Genomic DNA, 21789 nt, shown 5'->3' with positions numbered 1-21789 from the left:
GCCCAGACTTAACTGGTTTTATAGCACTAGCACATTGAGATACAATGCCACAGTTAAGCATGGATACCCCACTTGGACATATTGTTGCACCCATTATTGCCAAGTGCCAGACAGGAACCAAACAATACCATATTTAAATGTCTCTTGGTATGACACAGCTTTGGATGAAACACAGCTTTGGATGAAACGGAATAAGATGCATATGTACCATTTATGGTTAGCACAGCAGAAGACAGTAGAAACCAGCTTCACATATTGCACCAATGTGGGGAATCCAACCCGGTTCATAAGTGTGACGAGGGTACGCTTTGACTGGTAGGCTTCCCCACCGCCCCATTTTCTTCAAACACACATTAATCTTTTCTGACAAGATAGTCCTACTGCATAACACAATACTCACCTGCCTGACACTGAGAAAAGAAGGGTCTCCCAAGGGCCTCTGTTCCAATCTTAAACGGAGACACTCGTGGATTACATCCAGCGGGATTCGCACCAGGAACAAGTAGCTGGGTCGGAAAGAAGGCAGACCCATCTTGATGAACTCTTGGCTCCAAGCACCATGCTCGGACAAACTGGTGCTGCGGTAGAATATGTTGTCTTTCCCATCAGGGAGCAGCACGAGGGAAGGAGAAGATGCCTGGTCACTTGCACAGGGGGACTGAAGCAGGATGTGAGGCAAAAGGTAATAAGTGGAGGCAACTTTTGATTTGATAATTTTCATGCAATTATACAAATGTCAAACTTACTTCTTTATTATTGCACCTTCTGGGTGTTATATCAGGGATATCATTTCAAATACATTACACCTGAATTGAAACATAATAACTTTTGACTTGATTAAGGGGAGACAACTTTTGTTGAATTATCTCCCCTTACACAAGAATAGCCTTATGACTTGATTAAAATTTATGAAATAGAACAATACTGCTCTATGATGTCTTTTAGGGTCATTTAGAAGTTGTTATTGTTATATATGACCAAGATCTTTTATGGACAAAACTTCTTCTTAATTCTTTGACACACAATGTTTTGAGGTCATTTCATTTTTGGATGAAGGGGTATGAAATGACCCAAAAAAGTTATGTGTCAAAAGAATTAAAGGAAGATTTATCCATTAAAGATCTTGATAATACTGCTCTAATACAACATGTGATAAGATTAGCTTTTGAAATATCAATATTACCATTATTTCATTGTTGATATTTCTGTTGAAAATTGTCATCTAGCAGCAGAATTTTTAAGTCATATACTGAACTGCAAAGACATGCAAGTTTCGAATACATGAAATCTCATTAAAGTAAGCATGCATGTTTATGTCATCTATTTAAAAACTTCACTTGCATTTCTTTTGCCATTCAGTATCGCAGGATCAAATAAAATGAAATGATCAAAATGTATTTCTTACAATCACTGACAGTTAGGAAGGCATCTGGGTGTACTAATATCCCATATCAGAAAAGAGAATCTTGACATAGCAATGGAAACAAAATCAGAAGATTCATGGCAGAATTTTATCCCTGTTAATCACATCTTAAACCTAAAGTTGGGAATCAACCTCTAAAAGCATAATTGATCATCGATGTCGACTACAATTTTACAAGTATGGATTAATAAACACAAGACCAGCTGATGAGTCAACTGCCACACTATAACAAAGATATGTCATATAACCCATGCTTCTTTAGAAATGGATTAAAACACACTTTGACAAAAGGATATTGAAAATCATGGATACCTGACAACTAATATGAATCTAGATCACTATTTAACTGAAGATCTATGTGTCGAATTAGATGCAAAGATAATAACAGAATGGCTATTCATCAAGTAGATGTGACAAGCGTCAATACCCATTTCAAACATTATTCAACTCAGTTATTCATCAAATTGACGAGAATTGAGCCTTTAGCAAATACAAAATGTTTTCTCAAAGCAAAGACATGTGCAGGAACGCAGGTATAGAGATGACAATCTAACCAGCCAATTAAATTCCTTGTTTCGATCACATATTCGATTCTAAGGAGTATTCATTTTTGTATTTTCGTTTTTTTGATAACCACATTAAGATAACTTACTACATTTACGAAACGTTAATCAATGCTGACACGTTGAAACATGTACTTACACATGGGTATCAATCACATATGTATCAATGCTTAGATTATTATCATGCTGCAAGCCACTACTTAATGACTGCTCCCAGGGTGAGCTATAAACAGACTTCACGTCCTGTATTACAGATGCAAATGCAAGCCTACCTGTAGATATTTACAAATATTGCACATACACCAATTGTTTATGTCATTCTTGAACACAGTATACAGTGAAATTTTTTTAAACTGATTATCAAAGTTTGATTGTCAAATGATCAATAAGCCAGTTATTTGATCAATTGGTGTTTAAAACTCAGTCCTAATGATGAGATGCTGCTTTACCTTGTCTTTCTCTCCTCCCTCAGATGTGGTCAGCTTAGGCTTCTCCAGGGCCTCACGAGCACGCTGTAGTGACCGGTCTAGCCCGTCCCGAAGTCGAATAACCAACTTCTGCATTCCCATCTTCTTCAGCGACTTGTCGACAAAGTGCCGGTAGACCGACGTCTTGTTCAACTCCTCCAGGCTCACCTCACTTGACTCACGAGATATTGATGTGGCGAAAGACCCAATGTTACCTCTCTTCATAGGGGTGGATGTACCCAGGGGTGGGAGGGTGTTTTCATTGATACAGGGGCTCTCAGGTCTCGAAGACCTCTCATCACCATCGAAGACCTGAAGTAAGGGTAGATATATAGAGTATACACACTTGCAGTAGTCAGTGTACCATAAGTACCAGTACTTGGTATTCTTTATTTACTTCAACATATAGTAGGATACAAGGATGTATATAGCCATGCTCAGAGATTCAGATGCCTTAAATAAACAGCAAATGACATTAAATAATTAAATTTAAACACATAGCAACATCACTCCAAACAGTGCATACTAGGTACTGTTAGTGTAGACTTTAATGTGAATATTTGACAACTGAGATATATGGACAACTGGACAAATGGATGGTCTGGACACAGTCAGTCAGAATTAGCATTTTTTTTAAATGGCCATAAAAAATTGTTACATGTATAAACAAAAGTGATACGCCGATGCCCAAGAAACATTTCACTTTTTTTATTTAGCCTAATATATCTTGAACATATTTTACAACAAGTCATGATAACACCACCATTACCTATAACAACAAATGTATTTAATGGGTGAACCCATGAAACTTAGTCTCCGCTCAAAGGTTACTTAATTTATAACGCCCACTCAGAACTCCACCTAAATGACAGCAGTCTTTAAATGGGTGAACCTGGACCAAACAATAAAGTGATCAACAGCATGAACATCGATCTGCACAATTGGGAACTGATAACACATGAGTCAACCTAGTCAGCGAGTCTGATCACCCGATCCCTTTAGTCGCCTCTTGCGACAAGCATAGTCTCTTTTTGTAGCAATCATGGGTTGCTGAAGACCTCCTCCACCCCAGATCTTAACAGGTTTGTAGAGAGATAAGTTGTGATCACTCTGTCAGCATAATGTATGGATATATCTTTTTTATACAATACATGCAACAGCAGGAAGTATTCATTATCTACTGTGTATGTATACAGATACATAAACAATGCACATATTGAGGTTTCCATAAATATTCCTATAAATATTCATATGCAGTTTGATATACAACAGACTTTGTAACAAAAATTACATTAACATCTGAATATATTTAATGGGGATTGACAGACAAATAAAACAAGGAAGATATCACCATAGTACAAATTTCATAAATGATGAGAAAGTGAAAGTGAATGAGTTAGTTTAGTATTATGCCATTTTTAGCAATATTCCAGCAATATCACTGCAGGGACACCTGAAACGAGCTTCACACACGAACCCTGATCGTCAGCATGAAACGCAAACATCTTAATCACCAGGCTATGCCGCAATCCCTCATGAATGATGACAACCGAGTTGTGCATAATGTTCCCCATTCATATTATGAATCATTAAAAAGTCCAAAATATCTATGAAAGTCAAACTGAAATGGGCTTTCTACTGACCCCGACAAACTTGACCCTCTTGCAGTCATCTGCAGGGCTGAGATACTGCTTGTCCCCTCCAGCGCCATCTTCAGCCTCATCATCAGCATCGGAGTCTGACGGAACTGGAAACACACCATCTTCATCACACACCACTGTATATCTTATACACTGTCCTGTGTACCTTCACGTGACTTATCATTACAAACCTAACACCATTGATCATCATATACACAAAAACTTTATACCGTATTTACAGGCAAGTAACAGTGCTTTGAGCATTGCTTTGAGTGGCAGACATCAGCACTACATAAATACTCTTGTTACCAGAATTTCTCATAAAGATTAACCAATCAATAATTCTTAAATTCATGTCATCAAAATTAAATTAATCAGGCTACCATTATGCTAAAATATGTGTGAAAATTGCAGTTTCTCAGCCGTTTGTGTTATGGGCATATAGCATGGAATCCTAGATAAATCCCTGTCCTATATCATGGCACTTATACATTTTGTAGGCAGCACATGCATCTCATGTAAGGTGTGTCCACAGTCTGTCATCAACCTGGGCAACCTAACTGCAATCTATAGTCTGATCCATTGTTTTCAGCAGCTATTTGTATGTTGTCTAAGTTATCCTGACTTTACATGTAAACATGCTTTTCTGGACATCCTATTATCATGATTATGTGTCCCACAGCATGCCCAGTTAGGCCGATGTGGTTTATTTCGACATACGCTATTTGCAATCGTGTAAATATAATAAGGATAGAGAATAACACCCTAAAAACATTTGTTTTTTTCTATTTCCAAAGGTATTTTAGCATCACTCACTGTCAAGTTCCTAAAAGTAAAACATCACAATATGTACATATAGCAATGCAGAGCAATACAGTTTATCTGCCATTACACAGCCCTAATCAACAAATCAAACTAGATCCTTCAAGATGTTCATAAGCTGTATACCTTAAGACAAAGGTCCAGCACTTACCTGTCTCCAGTATGTTAGGAATGCTAGGTCTCTGTGACACACATGCCGACTCTGACGCACGAGGACTCTCGTAGTCTATCATCGGCCAGTCTAGACCATGAATGTTCTGAACACCAAGCACACGTCCTAACAGTTTCATCTTGTGGCACAGATCCCGAGTAATATTCAACCACAAACATAGAGATTTCACCCTCTGATTAAACTGCTCACTAGCATACAACTCATTTTCCTTCGCAAATGCTTTTGTGGTTGGATAAAGACTTTCACAGGCGTCTAAGTCATCTAAGAGTTTCTTGACACGGCTGAGAGCCTCTCTTTGACAGTCCACCATGTCTGACGTGAGATTGAGCGACTGAAAAGAAGCTGAGACACCTGGTGACACACGACCACACATTTTGTCCACAGGAGACATCTTGGTATCTCCATGTTCATGAAATGTGTCATCATCAATATCTGACATATCCTGACACACCATCTTGAAGTTGATAATCTCCTCCAGGACTGCCATCACTTTTTCCCTTTCAAAATTCAGATGTTCTCTAGCCTCTTCCAAAGAACAAAATCTAAACCATGCATGCAGTTCTATCCAAATAACATCATTCACCTTGTTCTGCCACATTTCTTGTTCTGAGCTCAGCTGACGCTTGTAACAGCTGGCTAACTGTCGGTCTTTGTCCTTCTTGTTTTGCGAACCCATATTAATCAAGGTAGAGAAGATATTGTAAAAGTCAAACCTCTCTTTCGGACATTCAATTGGCACTGCAGCTTCTCTCTGGATTCGATTGGTTGGCATAATAGAAATTGGATTCACTGACATCTGGAGGCTGGAGAATGTATTAGATTTATTTAAATCAATATTTGCATGCGTATTTACAGGCAAAACAATTTTCTTATTGAGCTGATTTTCAGAGTTTTCAGAAAAATCGTCAGAAAGCCTTTTAACAAAGCGTTCATGTCCACGGGATTTGGTCATCAATCGCTTGGAATCCCGATTTTCTTTTCGTCTCTTATCCTTTTTTTCACGTTGGATATCTCTGTCAAGATTATCATCTGAATCAGTACCACTAAGTTTGCACAAACCAGGATCATCGCCATACTGTTCCTTAATTATGGTGACCGGTGTCCGAGGTTGTGGTTGAGTCTTCTTCATGCCCAGATATTCCTTCCACTCCTTGTAGGAGTCCGTGCCTTGCCTCCCCCTCCCTGACAGCTTCCGACTGGCTCGCTTCCTCATCCTTGGTTGTGCTGGAGGGGTGACACTGTATTGGAAGCCCCCATGGGTGGAGTAATCATCATCTTCAAAAGCCCCATTTTCAAAATTACTGTCCTGTTCTCCAGGACTGAACTCTCCTTCGTCAGCATGAGCAAAGTTTAGTCTGTGGGAGAGAAATGTGATGTTATAGCATAGTTCACTGTAGAGTTTGTTTCTCATTATTACCTTTGAGAGTTTAGTATTATTCTTTTTTTAAGCAATATCATGACGGTGGACACCAGATATAGATGCCACACATAGTACCATTTTGTGAAACTTAACCCGGGCCTTTGGAGTGACTAGCTAACTCTTTAAAATCTGGTGCAACCTCAGGTAATCTTGCTGCACTGGGAAGAAACAGGCTGCACTGGGAAAAAACAGGCTGCACTGGGAAAAAACAGGCTGCATCTGCTGCTAAATACATTACTACATATAATGCTTGAGTTTGGGTATTGATGATTCAGAATATCATAAAATAAAATTATTCTGTTATCATTTTATATTACTTCAAAACATTTCATGCCATGAACAGAAACAGTCATTTGATGACTGTCTGTGTGGTCACCAGAGTCACTGCTCCAAGCCAGTTTCTTGTCATTCTGTTTCCTGTCTGAAGTCTGTGTTCTATTGATAGCTAGCTATTTACATTACCTGGCGCAAGCTGGTATAAAAATGAATTTGCATTTTGAAATTTCAGATTTCAGATTGCCCCAGTGCAAGTTCAAAATGCTTAAATCAGACTCAGGCATCTTTAGAGGGAGATACCAAACATGGTCTTCATACTTTGCATATCTTCAGTACTGAACCCAGGAATGGAGTCTCACAAAGCAGCAGCTTAACCTCCAGTCGAAACTTCACCCGGTGTAAACAACAAAAACAATTACATTTCATGGGTTTTCCCTCAGGCTATTTCTATTTCAATTGCTGAAAACAACAGTCGCACCCAGTGACCTACTCGACATTTACAAAAGGGTGAGGGAGTGAGTGAGTTTAGTTTTACATCACACTCCGCAACATTCCAGCTATATGTAGGCAGTCTGTAAATAATCGAGCCTGGACCAGACAATCTAGTGATCAACAACATGAGCATCGACCTACGCAATTGGGAACCGATGACATGTGTCAACCAAGTCGGCAAGTCTGACCACCCCATCCCGTTAGTCGCCTCCTACGACAAGCACTGTCACCTTTTATGGAAAGCATGGGTTGCTGTAGGCCTGTTCTACCCCGGGACCTTCACGGATCTGGTGAAAAGGGCACAACAACACGGAACCCATGATTAACCTGAATAACACCGTATGTATAACACAATTTCTGAAACCCTTCATTACCTTACTGCATGTGATTTCCGTAATTCAGAAATGAACTTTGTATTATTCACAAATATGTCTGTTAAATAGAATAACTGAGCAAAACCATCCATTTGTACATCAGTTAGGGATTAAGTCCAACTTGAAACTCCAAATCCTAAACGGAGCACAATGAAGGACTAAGTGTGTCTCAGCCACATATTCCAATATTCAAGCAGTTAGAGTGAGCGAGTGAGTTTAGTTTTATGCCGCAATCAGCAATATTCCAGCTACATGATGGCAGTATGTAAATAACTGAATCTGGACCAGACAATCCAGTGATCTACAGTACAAGCATCGATCTACAGATGATCTGTGGCAACTAAGTCAGCCAATCTGGTCACCCGGTCCTGTTAGTCACCTGGTCCCGTTAGTCGCCTCTTACGACAAGCAAGTGTTACTGACGACCATTTCTAACCGAAATCTTCTCAAGTAGTTTGGTATAGGAAGAAAGCCTAAGACAACACAATGCTGAGGTGTTTACAACTTCGGTCCCACCCCCTCACAAACCCAAACAATGTGTGATTATAATTCTGGACCATTTGTCTCAGCTACAGTTATGCAACAAATTGGTATTGAATAAAACTGACACTAAGCATTAACACAGTAACCCAGTTTATCTTGTTAAACCAGGACAAGTTGCAAACTGAAAACTGTCATGTAAGGTTGGCGCCAGTCCACAAGAGTGAAACTTTCCCAAGTTAGAAACACTCCTTTTTTAACATGTGTTGTGAGAAAAAATAATTACTTGCTGCTTTTGCTATGCTCTGACAATGGCAGAGTAACGTGGCATTTCATAGCCTAGGAAACATTTCTATAAAACACACATGTATTTGTAAGTCATATTAGCAATCATTTTTATGGAAGACTCTTTTCCTACAGTAAACCTAAAAGACTGAAGCTGGTTATGTAAAACACGAATATATTAGGCTAAATGAAAAGGGTGAAATGTTTCTCGGACATTGGCGCATCACTTTAATTTGTGCTTGCATCAGTTTCTCATTTTATTTAAAAAGAAATAATGTTCATGTGGCCGCATCCCGATCATCCATTTGTCCACTACAACCTAGTACAAGAATAAGTGTCTGTAAGAACGAGTGTGGTGGAATCTCGGACTCATTACCACATGCGCAACATCCAAAAGCTGTGTTTTTCAGAGCAAATATAAAAAGTGTTCCTCCCTCGTCCCTTTCTTTTCTTATCAAAAATTAAAAACAAAGTTGTACCGTCCTTGCCCTCCTACTGCCTTTTGAAAAATGTGCCCGAGAAACACTTAATTTATTTTGTCCAGGCTTATGTTTAACCCGACTGTTCCTCTTCCTCTGTAAATGTAATCTACTTGACCTATTTAAACCAGGTACAGATATTATTGCTAGCTTTCTTGCCCCTGTCTGGCAAACAAAGGGCTGTAGAAGTTCAGGATTATAGTGGTTTCCTTAAGCTGTCATGTTGTAGATAAGGATAAGGAAATAAACATGCATTTCAATGTTCTACTATCACAAACTTAAATGCATGCATCTGCAATGCGAGTGAACTGAGTTTAGTATCGCCTTGAACAACATTCAAGATAGCATGGTGCATCAGCTGAATCCATGAATGAGGAAATGAAAACCTTGTGCATCAGTCTTGGTTCCTTGGCTAACAAGACATCATCATTGTTAATCAGTCTGTGTATAACTACTGTACATAACTGATGGTTCTAGGTTGGTTTCATGAGTATAGCCCAGTTCAATAAGAGTTGTTATCTCCCTTGAAAATTACCTCCCCTCTTTTGCTCGTTTGCCTGCTGAAAAAGTGACAAGGTAGGACCCCACTATTTCCAGGGAGCAAAATGGACGAGGGGCATCCCCATTACCAATGATGCGGTGGGAGTGAAAGTAAAAACTTTAAAGTCTGCGTATCGACACCATTGCTGTGTTTGTAATCATTATCCCGTGAAAATCATGAATGGAAAAACTCTCACTCTTCACCATGTTCACTGCTGTCCTGCAAAGCTTGCTTATAGCAAATACAACTTCAAGATTATTATGTAATTGCACCTAGCATTTTCTTTCATGATAGGCATTCATGTACAGTATGCATGGTGTGTGAAGCAGTCTCAGAATACATATTTATATCCATGAAGGGATTGCCAAAATGTTACAAACCATTTTCACATCTCACTTGGCTAAAGGATTTTTTAAAAAGGTTAAACAGTATGCATTTATATTACATAATGTCATTCAAACATGAATATATATCACATCTGTACCATACATTTATGTAAAAATGTCCTAAAAATTATAAATATGCACCAAAACAAAATCCACCTTAGCCCCCCCCACTCATAGATATTTGCTACCACAGTGGCAAAACTAAATTTGGGGAAAGGACATATGGTCACAATGGCAGCCTAATTACTGTACGAAGAGTCTCAAATCAGTATGATATACATCCAAAAACATTAAATGAATTAAACGTGTGTAGCAAACCAACTATTAAGCAACTGAACCTTAAGATTTTGCAGGAAACCCTTTAAACATATATTTACAAACCTTTCATCTCTATTATCATGATAGTACAATACTATAGCTCAATATCATGATTGTAACATAATATAGCTCAATGCAGTGATTGGAAAATAATACTATGCATCATCATGATTGCATCATTAAACAACTCATTATCATTACTATAACATAATACAGTTTATCACCATGATTGTAACATAATATAGCTCATCCATCATGATTGTACTATAAAACAGCTCAATATCATGATTGTAATATCATACAGTTTATCACAATGATTGTAACATAATATAGCTCATCCATCATGATTGTACTATAAAACAGCTCAATATCATGATTGTAATATCATACAGTTTATCACAATGATTGTAACATAATATAGCTTATTATCATGATTGTAATGTAAAATATATGTGTTAGTCAGGAATAAAAGGTATAGAAACTTTGTCTTGCATGCATACTTTAATTTGATTTCTATAATGTCTTCCCATGAAATGAATAGCCACACATATTCTGAACTCTGCATTCAGAAATATTCCAGCTTTAACATCATGATGGCAGCCTCTACATAATAAAGTGTGGGCTAGACAATGAGGGTATTGGCATTACAAGCTACAATGCATGCTCCCAGTGTTCATATATAGCGTCAGACTCTCGGACAAATACGGCAGATTCAAAGAAGTTCTAACGGAAGTCTACAACTCACCACCGATGTACTTCAAATGACTTTGACAGAGGTAGTCATATGGGACATGTCACCCTTGTTTGCTGTTTAAAAAAATCATATCCTCAATAATTTAAATGCCAATTACAAGAAATGTTAAATCTGAATGTGTGGTTATTTTTTATTCATTTTTTATTCATTTAGGTCCTGTGAATGTTTAGTGGGTCAAGCCTACCTTGTTCAAATATGTTGACAACTAAGGCAAGTGAAACTCAAATTCTGTTAGATTTATCAAAACTGTAGGTCTCTTGTGTAGGATATGCAACAGGCATGCATATTAATGCAGTAAAACATTGACTTCAATATTTAATGTTTTAAAGCAGACATTAACATTAAAAAAATTTCAATCTTCAAGCCAAGATTTACATCAAAAGTCCATAAAAACAAAAACACATTTAAGTAGTCGTGTGTGTGTGTGTGTCTGTGTGTGTGTGTATGAAAGAAACTGCTTCAGAAACTGCTACTTTTTATGAAATTATTGATCAACACACTAACACCTGCAGTGAAATGTAAGCAAACAATGAAATTCTTCAGTGCTTGTCCTTGACATGAGGAGTCATCATGACTCCCTGATGTAATTAGAGGGAGTCATGGACATGTTTTGGGGAGTTAACTTTAGTATGGAACTTTCATAAAGACATCAACTGTGATTGCTTAATAAAAATAAAAAATACAAGGTAAAACAGGTCAGGTATTTAATCAGCACTTAGCAGTTAACCGCTAACCCTGATTATCTGAACTTAAGGTCCGGTGGCCTTGCGTCCAATATGACACAAGCTTTAAAATTCACTGTGTGTGTCAAAAACACAGGTTTTCTGCGCCAAGCCAAACACTGATTCTTGCAAACAAATTTGACGCTTGCCATTTCTCTACACGATCATCAAATCAGGAGTTCATTGCTGCCCCAGTATGATTACTTGGTTCTTGTCTGGAGAAAAATATATGCAAAAATGCTTGTTTGGCCCATGAAATATGGTGAAATTCCTTGCAGTGCATCTATTCACCCATGAACAGGTGATAAACTTTACACAGTGCTAGTATATGAGGTGTATGAATTTAAGAAGTAAACTGGTACGGCTAAACGTGAGACGATATACACATGTCCCTTTAATTAATTCACTGCACTACCTGTGCCCATAACATGAGAAAAAATGTGATCATGAATTAAACAACATACTAAACATCACGCTTCTTGTGACAAACAGAGCAACAATAGGTTCAACACCAGTATGTACGATTCTGAGGTAATGGCTAGGATACGTACAAAACCCGTCACGAATGAGGAAGAAAGTGTAGACTATCACGTTAGGCTTTCACTGTCACAAATGTCATTATCCACCTGTCATGACCCTCTCAACAACTGAACTTCGAGTGATGCTTAAAGCCAAATGCGTATCCACTGCAATTTCAGCAAAGTGCTAATGCAATTCGATGGCATGTATTGCCAAATAATTCTGAAAGCCACGCCTTAAGGGCTACTGACAAGTAAACAGGTATGTGGACTTCTGACTGCATGACGATCGGGGACACAACGCACAACAAAAGCTCAAGGAGGATGTCTGTCCGCACTGATCGATTTCTGCAGAACTGCAAACAGCTGCAGCTCCCATTGAGAACGCATGTCATAAAAACAACTTCCGAGAATCAGTAGCGTTAACTGCCACTCACCGATCGTCCTTCAGAGGGTCGTAGTCTTCGCGAGGTGACCGAGCGTACCTTGCATCGTCTTCGTCGTCCGCCATGTTGGAATGCAAATATCGTGGTATCACACCTTCTCTCGAGGTCGCTCCGCGAGACAAGCTGCAGGTGCCCGGGATGAACTTCGACCCAGAAGAAGCTGGAATCCCGCGAATTTTAAAAAGTTGCCAGACAGACGCATACACGTCAACATGCATTAACTAGCTGTCCACCACTTTGTAGTAGAGTAGAGCTAGTATTAAAAATATAATAACATATAAAACGAATCATCACAAATAAAAGTCTCTTTAAGGAATAATTACGCAATGTCGCCTTTTGTGCCCTAAGTAGTTTCAAAGCCGCGAGTCGACTATGGAATACTGTCGACCCTTAGTGGTTGATATTATTTTATAGTAACCAAACATTGAAGGGTCTGATATACTGAAATCGATAAAATAACCACCCCAAACAAGATTGATTTAATTTCCAGATTATTGTATTTCTTATATTACTTTCGTGATATCAATGTATTTGAAACTATTCTAGCATCGCCACAAGGACCAATGTGTGGAGTGTAGTGTGGAAGAGCGAAGTCTGTAACTCGAAGATCGAGGTGCTTGGCACTGTTGCAGAAACAAATGCAAATGGCGACTGAACACACCGTCGGATATCCTGTCGCTCTCAGGAGGAAACTGCCGGTGTTTAAACAGGCGAGGCTGGTTCATTTCCGGGTATGCTCGCGCCCTAGACTGCTTGCATCTATGTTACACCAGACTGCTTGGCCAAGCAAGTTTTTGCGATAAAGCCCAGTCCCTGACATTTGTAACAAGTTAATGATTCACGAATGGACTAGGCAGAGTAGCTAGGGAGACTCTCCTTGTTGTAGATCATCTCAGGGCAGAGGAAGGGTGTCTTCACCAGTAACAGTGTCGAGAAGAATATGACCTTGTTTATAACAAAGTTGGCATTTGGTAGGTTTGGAATATATCCTTCCTCATTACGATAAGTAGTAACTGTACCTACTCTGCTACTGCAGCAACGATATTGGAGACCAGGGCAAATTGGGCTTGTGGAGCAATAAGAGACAATTTAAGTGATATATTTGAAAAACACGCTGTTCTGAAAGCTGGTGTCACATGGTGCCTGCGTCCGACCTTTCGTACCAGTTGACTGAAGCGGCAAGGTCGATTTAGTCGGAAGGTCAGTTGTATTTAAGTAACATTTTAAGGGTTTTGATATACATGTGAGGGGCCGTTACTTTCAATAAATAGTTATGTGTGGATAAGGGACATGAATACAGTGCTGCTTGATGAAATAAGGCATGTGTTAACAAAATAATATAGTAGAGGTAACTGATGCCTTTATGCCAATGTAAGAGGTATGCCGTAAAGTGACCCACCTTTCCCTTTATACTTTATAAAATGAATCGTGTTTACCAACAATATTTGATTGAATATTCCAATGTTGCATAAATAATGTTTCTCGTTAAAAAAGCTTCCCGTATTTCATTATGTGGCATAATAGTATTCATTTCATAGAGTTGTTGGACCAGAACCAATTTTCTGTATAGACATATATTATCCTTGTTCACGTGGTCATGGCACGACGTGTTTGCTCAGTGTACGAATAGTTTGGACATGTCATGAACCTGATACGCATTAATTGGATACACTTTCTTCGTTCATTGTTGGTGCACAAGTCAGTGATGACCGCGGATGTACATAAGAGCGATCCTAGAGCCTGTCCCCGCGGTCAGTCAACAGGATGCCTGCCAAGAACAAGACAACCAGAAGAAGAGCAGGACCAGCAGTGGATAGAGGGACTTGAAGAAGAGACTGGACAAGAACCAGGAACACAGAGAGGGATAGACACCGATGTTGCCGAGAGGGAGAATGATATTTCTCCAGGTTCAGCTGTCACATAACACTGGGCTGTCACCTTATTCTAAGGATATGGACCCCCTCACATGACCAGCGGGACTGAGGGTGTTCATTTCAAGAAAAGAAGGAACATAAGCACTTTCTATATTACCTTTCTTCAGAATTAAGGGAATAGAAATGGCAGCATTAGCAACACTTGTTGCTGAAACATGGTCCACATGACGACACTATCAGATATTATATGTTTTATTGCCCTCATCCCTCATGTTTTGCCATTCTGGCTTTCCTTTTTCAAATGGGCGATTTGAATACAGAGATGTTGTATTATATGGCCTTGGTGGAGACTATGAAGACTGTAAATTATTTAATTATGTATTGTTGTTTGCTAAATATATAGTGTATCGCTGGAAAGTTACTGGAAGTGATTTTAATTTTGACACTTTTCTAAAAGATCTAAAATCACTTTATAAAATACTGCAGCATACCTGACGAAATGTAGGTCAGAAAGTGATATCCTTATGTGCAGAGTGTTTCACACTCATGAAAAGTGTGTACCATTTTTCAACCCCAACACCCTCGTATGTCCATCAACGAGACACTATACAGAGGATGTGAAATCGTGGAACTGTATTTGCTAGTAAATGATACCTTTAGAAAAGAAAGAAACAACTGTATGACAGGGTGTGACCTTTCACAAATGCATCCATCCATCCACCCATACAAACAGACAGACACACACGCACGCGCACGCGCACACACACACACATACAATGCTCTTGCCATCCACTGTCCGCAGACTGTTGTGGAAGTTCTATCTGCAACTAAAACCTCCAGAAACCTCCTTCCAGTCCTCGAAGGTTTGGGGGGCACCTGAGTACTTCGAGCTGGTGGACCTCAATGACGGCTTTGAAGACCTATAGTAAGAACTTGTAGCTTATACTCAGCTCTGAGGCTGTACTGTAGACCTGCTGTAAATGACTGGGAAGTGAAGATTGTTTGGGTCCCACCTCCAGCTCTCATAAATATGGTCTTCTTCTCAAGATGAGAGGTAAACTTCTCCACAATCTCTTGGAACAAGTCGAGGGAAAGTCTCAGGTAATGCCTGTATAGCCTCTTGTATCTTCCTTGTAATATACACCTGTTCTTTTCTGCAATAACAGATTGTTCTCTGGTGTTCTTGTAGGTCCACAGCAATGCATTAAGTTGGGGTGATGCCTGCTATTTAAACAGCGTGGCGTGAAGAGGGACCATAACATACAACGAACGTTTCACGCCTGCGCGAAGTGGATGTGGCAATACATGCCCGTGCTGTAACTGTCAAAAAACTTATCCTCAGTACTTTTTGTTACACTCCACTACTGAGTCTAACAAAACCTTATGGGAGGTCGTGTCAGGTAACCTTTTAGATTGACCAATCAGAACGCAGCTTACCAAATCGCGAGAGTGAACATTCGCACATACCTTTTGAACTTTTTATCTCGTAAAGGTTCGTACCCGAACGACTCCGAATGCTATTTAGCATACGCTCGCTTCCGGTTGATGCACCCGGTGTACGTACATTCGTAACTACTCGCCTCTTTCCGTAACCTAATGACCCGAGTAGTTACGAATGGGTGTACGTACAACCATGACAACGGTGAGAAAACAGTCGCTGAAAATAGCGTTTTGGGCAATATTCAAGGATGTCATCTTCCGGAAATATTAACTAATGGTAACCATGTCAACAGAACCCCCAAACTGTATATACTGCAGGTCAAATAACTGTGTTAAATGCGGATTTCCGTTTGTGGAGAGATCTATGTCAGTGACCTGAATATTTTGAAAGTCCCTCCGATCCCTAAATAGTAGCCGTTGTCTGGTTGGTTAAATCTATTTAACCATCTCGCGTTTGATTGGACAGTCATTGGTTGCTCAAAGGTCACCTGACGCGACCTTCTACTAGGTTTTGTTAGACTCAGTGGTGGAGTGTAACGAAATACACTGAGACTAAGTTTACTTAGACTGATGCTGGAACAATGCACCTCGTGCATACCATGCCGTCCACTGGATGTAAACAATGCGCCAACAACACTTGACCTAGGCGTATGTAAGCCGTGCGATAGCGTGCCATTGCATGACAATGCGCACCATTTTCGGCCAGGCATTGCGTTCCAAGTGCGTAACATATGCCTAAACAGGACGCAAATAGTGCGCAAACTAGGCTTCACGCTTTTATGCGTACTATCTAAATTACAAGCATTGCCACGACAAATTGCGCGTCAATAAGGAGACAAAATTCGTGCAAGTGTCAGAGGGGCATTAGACGTTTTGCTACTCTCGAAGCCCTCTCCAGAGCTAATCCTAACTGCTGACTGAAACAAGGCGACCCTGAGTGTGTTCCATTTATAAGCGTTTTAACTTACGCTGAAACTGGTGATTAAATGCTGAAAATATGAGTGCCTGAAATTGTTGGGCTTTTTCTCTTCTTTTTGCTGTCTCATTCACTCTGTCTACTAACAACAGCTAGTGCAAGTGATTGCATTATAAATGCGTCGATGTGGTATTTAAAGCATTGTCATGAGAACAGTCTCATCAAAGTCGTAAAATAATATCAGTGACCAAAGTTTGGAAGTATTTTGTTGGGTGCTTTTCACGGGTTTGGTCACTTAAAGAACCAGTCCATTCTTAAAATATGTACTGTCTATTTATTTAACAATACCAGATTCATGCGACAGGTTGTTATTTGTCACTGAGAACATAGCCAAGATAGCCTAGTGGTTATCAAAGCGTTCGTTCGTCACGCCGGAAACCCGGGTCGATTGTCGACAGGGATCCAATGTGTGAAGCCCATTTTTTGTGTCACAAGCCTTCACAGCGTTGGAATATTGCTAAAAGTGTCGTGAAACCAGTCACTCAGCTTTGATGAGTGTCTATGTAATGCTTCTTGCCATGTTTTTAATTTTTTCGGTATTTTGATAAAACATGTCTTTAGTCAAGTATGACAAGGGAAAATCAACCTTTCTGTGATCATTTCTCAACAGAACTATGAAGTACCTCCCACAAAACATAAAGGTCACATGCAACGTAAAACACAATTTTGCAGATTCTGGTACCTTTTGGTATCAATTACCGAAACAAATCATAAAAAATGCCAATTCAATCTATAAAGTTGAAAAAAACGCGATGAAAAAAAAGCCCGCGAAATCGGAGTTCAAACGTTTCACTAAATTCCCCCCAGCGCTGGGGGGAAAACTGGTTTCAACAGCTGTGCTGCGCTGCGTCCATAACGCATGCGCAGTGAATAGATTCGCGGAGCTTGAAACAGTATGCATACTGAGGTCGTGAGCAGTAGTCTAATCTTGGTTGTGTACACAAACAAGTAAATAATCTGCTCGTTACGTAAAAAAAAACATGTTGATTATGGTGAGCAGTCTGTCACAGAGAAAGCTCAGTGTCTGGTTTATTCACACCTATATGTCTGCCTGCTTGTCTGCTAAAGACAACATGCAATACACAGCTTCAATCATTGACCACGTGCGATTTGAACTTAACACCTATCAGACTATACGACATAAAGAAAATAAGCTGATTTATTACTCGTGCACCCGAGTCCCGTGTCTGCCACATTATGTAATTAGGCACGTGTGATACACATGACATGTTTTCATGTCTGTGGGTTGCAAACAAACTACATCCATTTTTTTCGGATGACGGGATCTGACGGAAACTGGTGCAAACTCTTGTCAGTTTCAAGTCCTGCTTTGTACTTGGACGAATGACAGATTCCAGCCGCGCAGTACTTTACTATCTCTACTGACATGATTTTTTTATTGGATCGAGAATTCAGAGAATATGTATTTTCCAAACCCAACATCTCTATATACATTCTTCATGGATAACAACTTCTTTTAGTGTATATGATTTAGTTTGACAACAGTATATGAATCCATACTGAAACGACGGATCAAGTACACTAAAAGAAGTTGTTATCCATAAAGAATTTTACTTTCTGGTGACAGGCTATACTTCTAAAATGCCAATCAGACAGATCATCTTTCTGTACACACAATGAAACCTAGCATATCAGCAAATGAAACAGCCAACCGGATGCCGTCGTTTCACTTGAGTGCATATCCACCCGCTATGGCTGGGTTCGGTCTCCAGAGGGCTTCGTTTCGGGGGAAGTAAGCCCAGGTATAAAATATTGCACTTTTGAATCGCGATTGTACACTTATAATTGTGTTTATTTTTAAATGCAGCAGTGTATATCATATGTCATGAATAAGTGATAAACGTGTTTTAATTATGTTTGATTTTTTGGTTGCATGTGACCTTTAACAACCGTTCAAATGTAGACATTCGTAAATACGACATCGTCTAGCTGCGGATGATAATTTAATCCCTCGAAGCGCACGTAATATATACTATATACATCTTGGTTGTTTGGCGTTACACACGGTGTCATTGAAGCTGTGGATTTCCCCTTTTATGTATGATAGCGTGTGGCTACCCGATCCCCTTAGGGCAACACGACGTTAGAAAAGGATTCGGCATGGGTGATTTTTTTTCAGATTCGGGATTCGATTCCCCCATTTTGAATCCGTTTCTAACTTCGTGTTGCTTCCCGTTAAGGTACCTCTTACAATAGTTCTCTGTTGCTGTTGCAGTGATGGGGTGACTGTCAGCCTGCGTTTGCAGTGATCACGTGCTTGTTTTGGCAGAGGCATATAAAGTCAGGTTTCATCACTAACCTGTGGTCGATAGTCTGGAGATTAACTTTGACTAAAAGTATAAACATTCACCCGTGAATCTTAATGTAGACATTAACAGTCATACTTGTTTGTGTGACCCTAATTCAAGACGTCTATTGTGGGTATTAACCATACAGTGGGATATTGATCAGAGGCTCCTTGCACAAAGCAACCTTTGCTAAGGCTAACCTAAACTCCCTTTCTTAACCTTGCACCAAGGGTACCTTAGTGCTCACGATCAAATTAGTTCTTTGTGAAAGGAGGCCCAGAGTCACAACCCGAATTCCAAACTTTCAGCCATTCAAGAAACGCTCCCTTGGCAACACGGAGTATCCATAACAGTTGAACAACATCTTTCGCAGTTTCCACACTGCAGTCTATCACTGCATAAGGTCAGTGATGTTGACCAAGATGGCACCAGGGCTGGACTGGGCAGAAATATACTTGTCATCTGTGTTCATCATCTGAAACATTCCATACTACATGTATCTCACAGTGTTCTTCACCTGACACCTGTCATACCACAGACATGACAGTGTTCAGATGATATATGTCATACCACGAGCATGTCATCACTGTTCATCGTGACTAGTTCATCGTGACTAGTTCATCGTGGCTAGTTTTCGTCACTCGAAACATGTCATGCACACATCTGTGATCATCACCTGAAACTGGCAAAGGTTGCAGAAAAGTCGCTGCCACGGTTTATTTTGTCATATTTAAATTATGTCGTTTTCCCATAGGAACACTCAGAAATGCTTAACTGTATGCCACCAGTTTCTTCTTGGAACAGTGTAATTGTCCCATAGTCGGGGTGCTCTCCAGAGCGAACTTGATCTGGCTTCACGGCTGTAGATACAGAATGGGAAAGTCTATATAGTTTATCAAAATAATATTATGCTCATTAGAGAAAACAGTCGATTTTAAATTGTACTGATATTGTTTTCAGACACACCGACACAGACTCAGACACATACACAGACACACACAGACACACAAAGACACAGACACACAGTTAGATGAACACACAGACCCCCGCGGACACAGACACACAGACACAAGCACACGCAGACGCATACAGACACAGAGATACACGCACACACACAGACGCACACAAAGGCACAAAGACACACACACTCCTACCGACGATGGCAACACAAGACCCCTTCCTCATCAACGGGGTGGTAACTTTTAATGGCAAAACTATCGGCGCAGTTAGATTTCCCCAGGGACCAGAGGGTTTCGACGTGGACCTCAATGAATTAGAATTACAAACACGATATGTTGTATACCTTTCGCTGTTCAACGCCAGGGATGAAGAGGTACAGAAAACCGACTGTACTAAAGGCTTTATATATCTCCTTGGCCGTGGTCTCCAGGACGTCACTCGTCACGGAATTGGGCTCTCTAATATTCACTCCGTACTTCTGGAAGTCAACAATGGGGGTAGCAGATGCCGCCATATTGGTCAGCCTAACCTACCATCTCAAACCTCATCCACGTCACATGGCAGTTTCGTAACTTCTCACTGACCTGCATTTATATCGTTGAATGCAACCACTACTTTTTCTTCCAAGAGTTAGACGTCCAAAAAAGTCATACATCCCAATTGTCAGACAAATCAATCAGGTGTGTAAGTGATTACAACCTAGTCCTACCCACTGATATCATGAACCTGCCCCATACACTAACGAGATAGTTTTCATATTTGTACAGAAATACTTTGATCAGAATAATGTTTAATGGCTTACTCAATCACTGGGCTCTCCATATGTGCTTTCACAATGTACAGGTTCTTCATAACATGATCCTAGATTTTGCATTCATGTTTTCTCAACGTTCAGGTTGATCTGAACAAGATTATTGATTTTGCATGTTTGTCTTTACGATGTTAACTTTGATAAAAACAGTATTATAGATTTTCTATGCTTTTGAACTGAACAATAAAACTTTCTTGAAGAAGCAGACACAAAGCCAGCAAATAGTAGACATTAATTACTGCTGCTGACTAAAGCATTCCCTTATGTAAGTACTCGCAGAACAATCCAGTACCCTGATGGAACAAAGAAACAGATCAAGCCACGAATAACAGAAAATAATGCTCCCTGCAAAGAGGGTCTACATGGAAACTGAGGACAGGTTGATGCGTCTGCAAGTGAGATTAAGCCCTGCAGCGATGACAAACATGGAGTCCCTCGATGCAGTTAGGCATTTGCTCAGACTTGGTTGATATTCTTGCCTGTATATGTCATTAAAGTCATTGTCATTCTCATCTCTCATCTCTTCTCTTGACCGGTGAAGGTCCCGGAGTAGAATGGGCCTTCAGCAACCCATGCTTGGCGAGTATGCTTGGAACGGGAGGACGCCGTACGTGGCGGCCAATGATGTTGATGAACACATCTTCCTGCCATGTCGTTGAATATTGTAAAGATGTTCATCAACATGAGGTTCTTAATGAAGCGCCGAAACGAGGTATTAAGTCCCCATTTAAACTAGGTGAGCCTTAATCTGGCGAGACTTTGTCCTGATGTCGAGCATGGGTTTTTCTGTGTCATATATATGTGTGGTTGTCATAAACAAAAAAAGATTTCACCAAATGTA

General features: G+C 39.9%; 1 protein-coding gene across 1 annotated transcript in view; it reads right to left on the bottom strand.

The window, feature by feature from the left end:
• LOC137286711 (mitogen-activated protein kinase kinase kinase 4-like) overlaps window positions 1-12651 on the bottom strand; it is a 36617-nt gene extending 23966 nt beyond the window's left edge. Inside the window, exons 1-5 of the mRNA XM_067818694.1 lie at window positions 12570-12651; window positions 5067-6442; window positions 4097-4200; window positions 2436-2765; window positions 401-658 (exon numbers count right to left, since the gene is read on the bottom strand). Coding sequence (XP_067674795.1) covers window positions 401-658; window positions 2436-2765; window positions 4097-4200; window positions 5067-6442; window positions 12570-12643 — 2142 coding nt within the window. The 5' untranslated portion in view covers window positions 12644-12651. The remainder of the gene's footprint in view (window positions 1-400; window positions 659-2435; window positions 2766-4096; window positions 4201-5066; window positions 6443-12569) is intronic.
• Window positions 12652-21789: the final 9138 nt, after the last annotated feature.

The sequence above is a fragment of the Haliotis asinina genome, chromosome 6, assembly GCF_037392515.1.
Source record: "Haliotis asinina isolate JCU_RB_2024 chromosome 6, JCU_Hal_asi_v2, whole genome shotgun sequence".
Lineage (NCBI taxonomy): Eukaryota > Metazoa > Mollusca > Gastropoda > Lepetellida > Haliotidae > Haliotis > Haliotis asinina.
The sequence above is the reverse complement of the archived record's forward strand: the minus strand, read 5'-3'. Positions and strand labels throughout refer to the sequence as shown.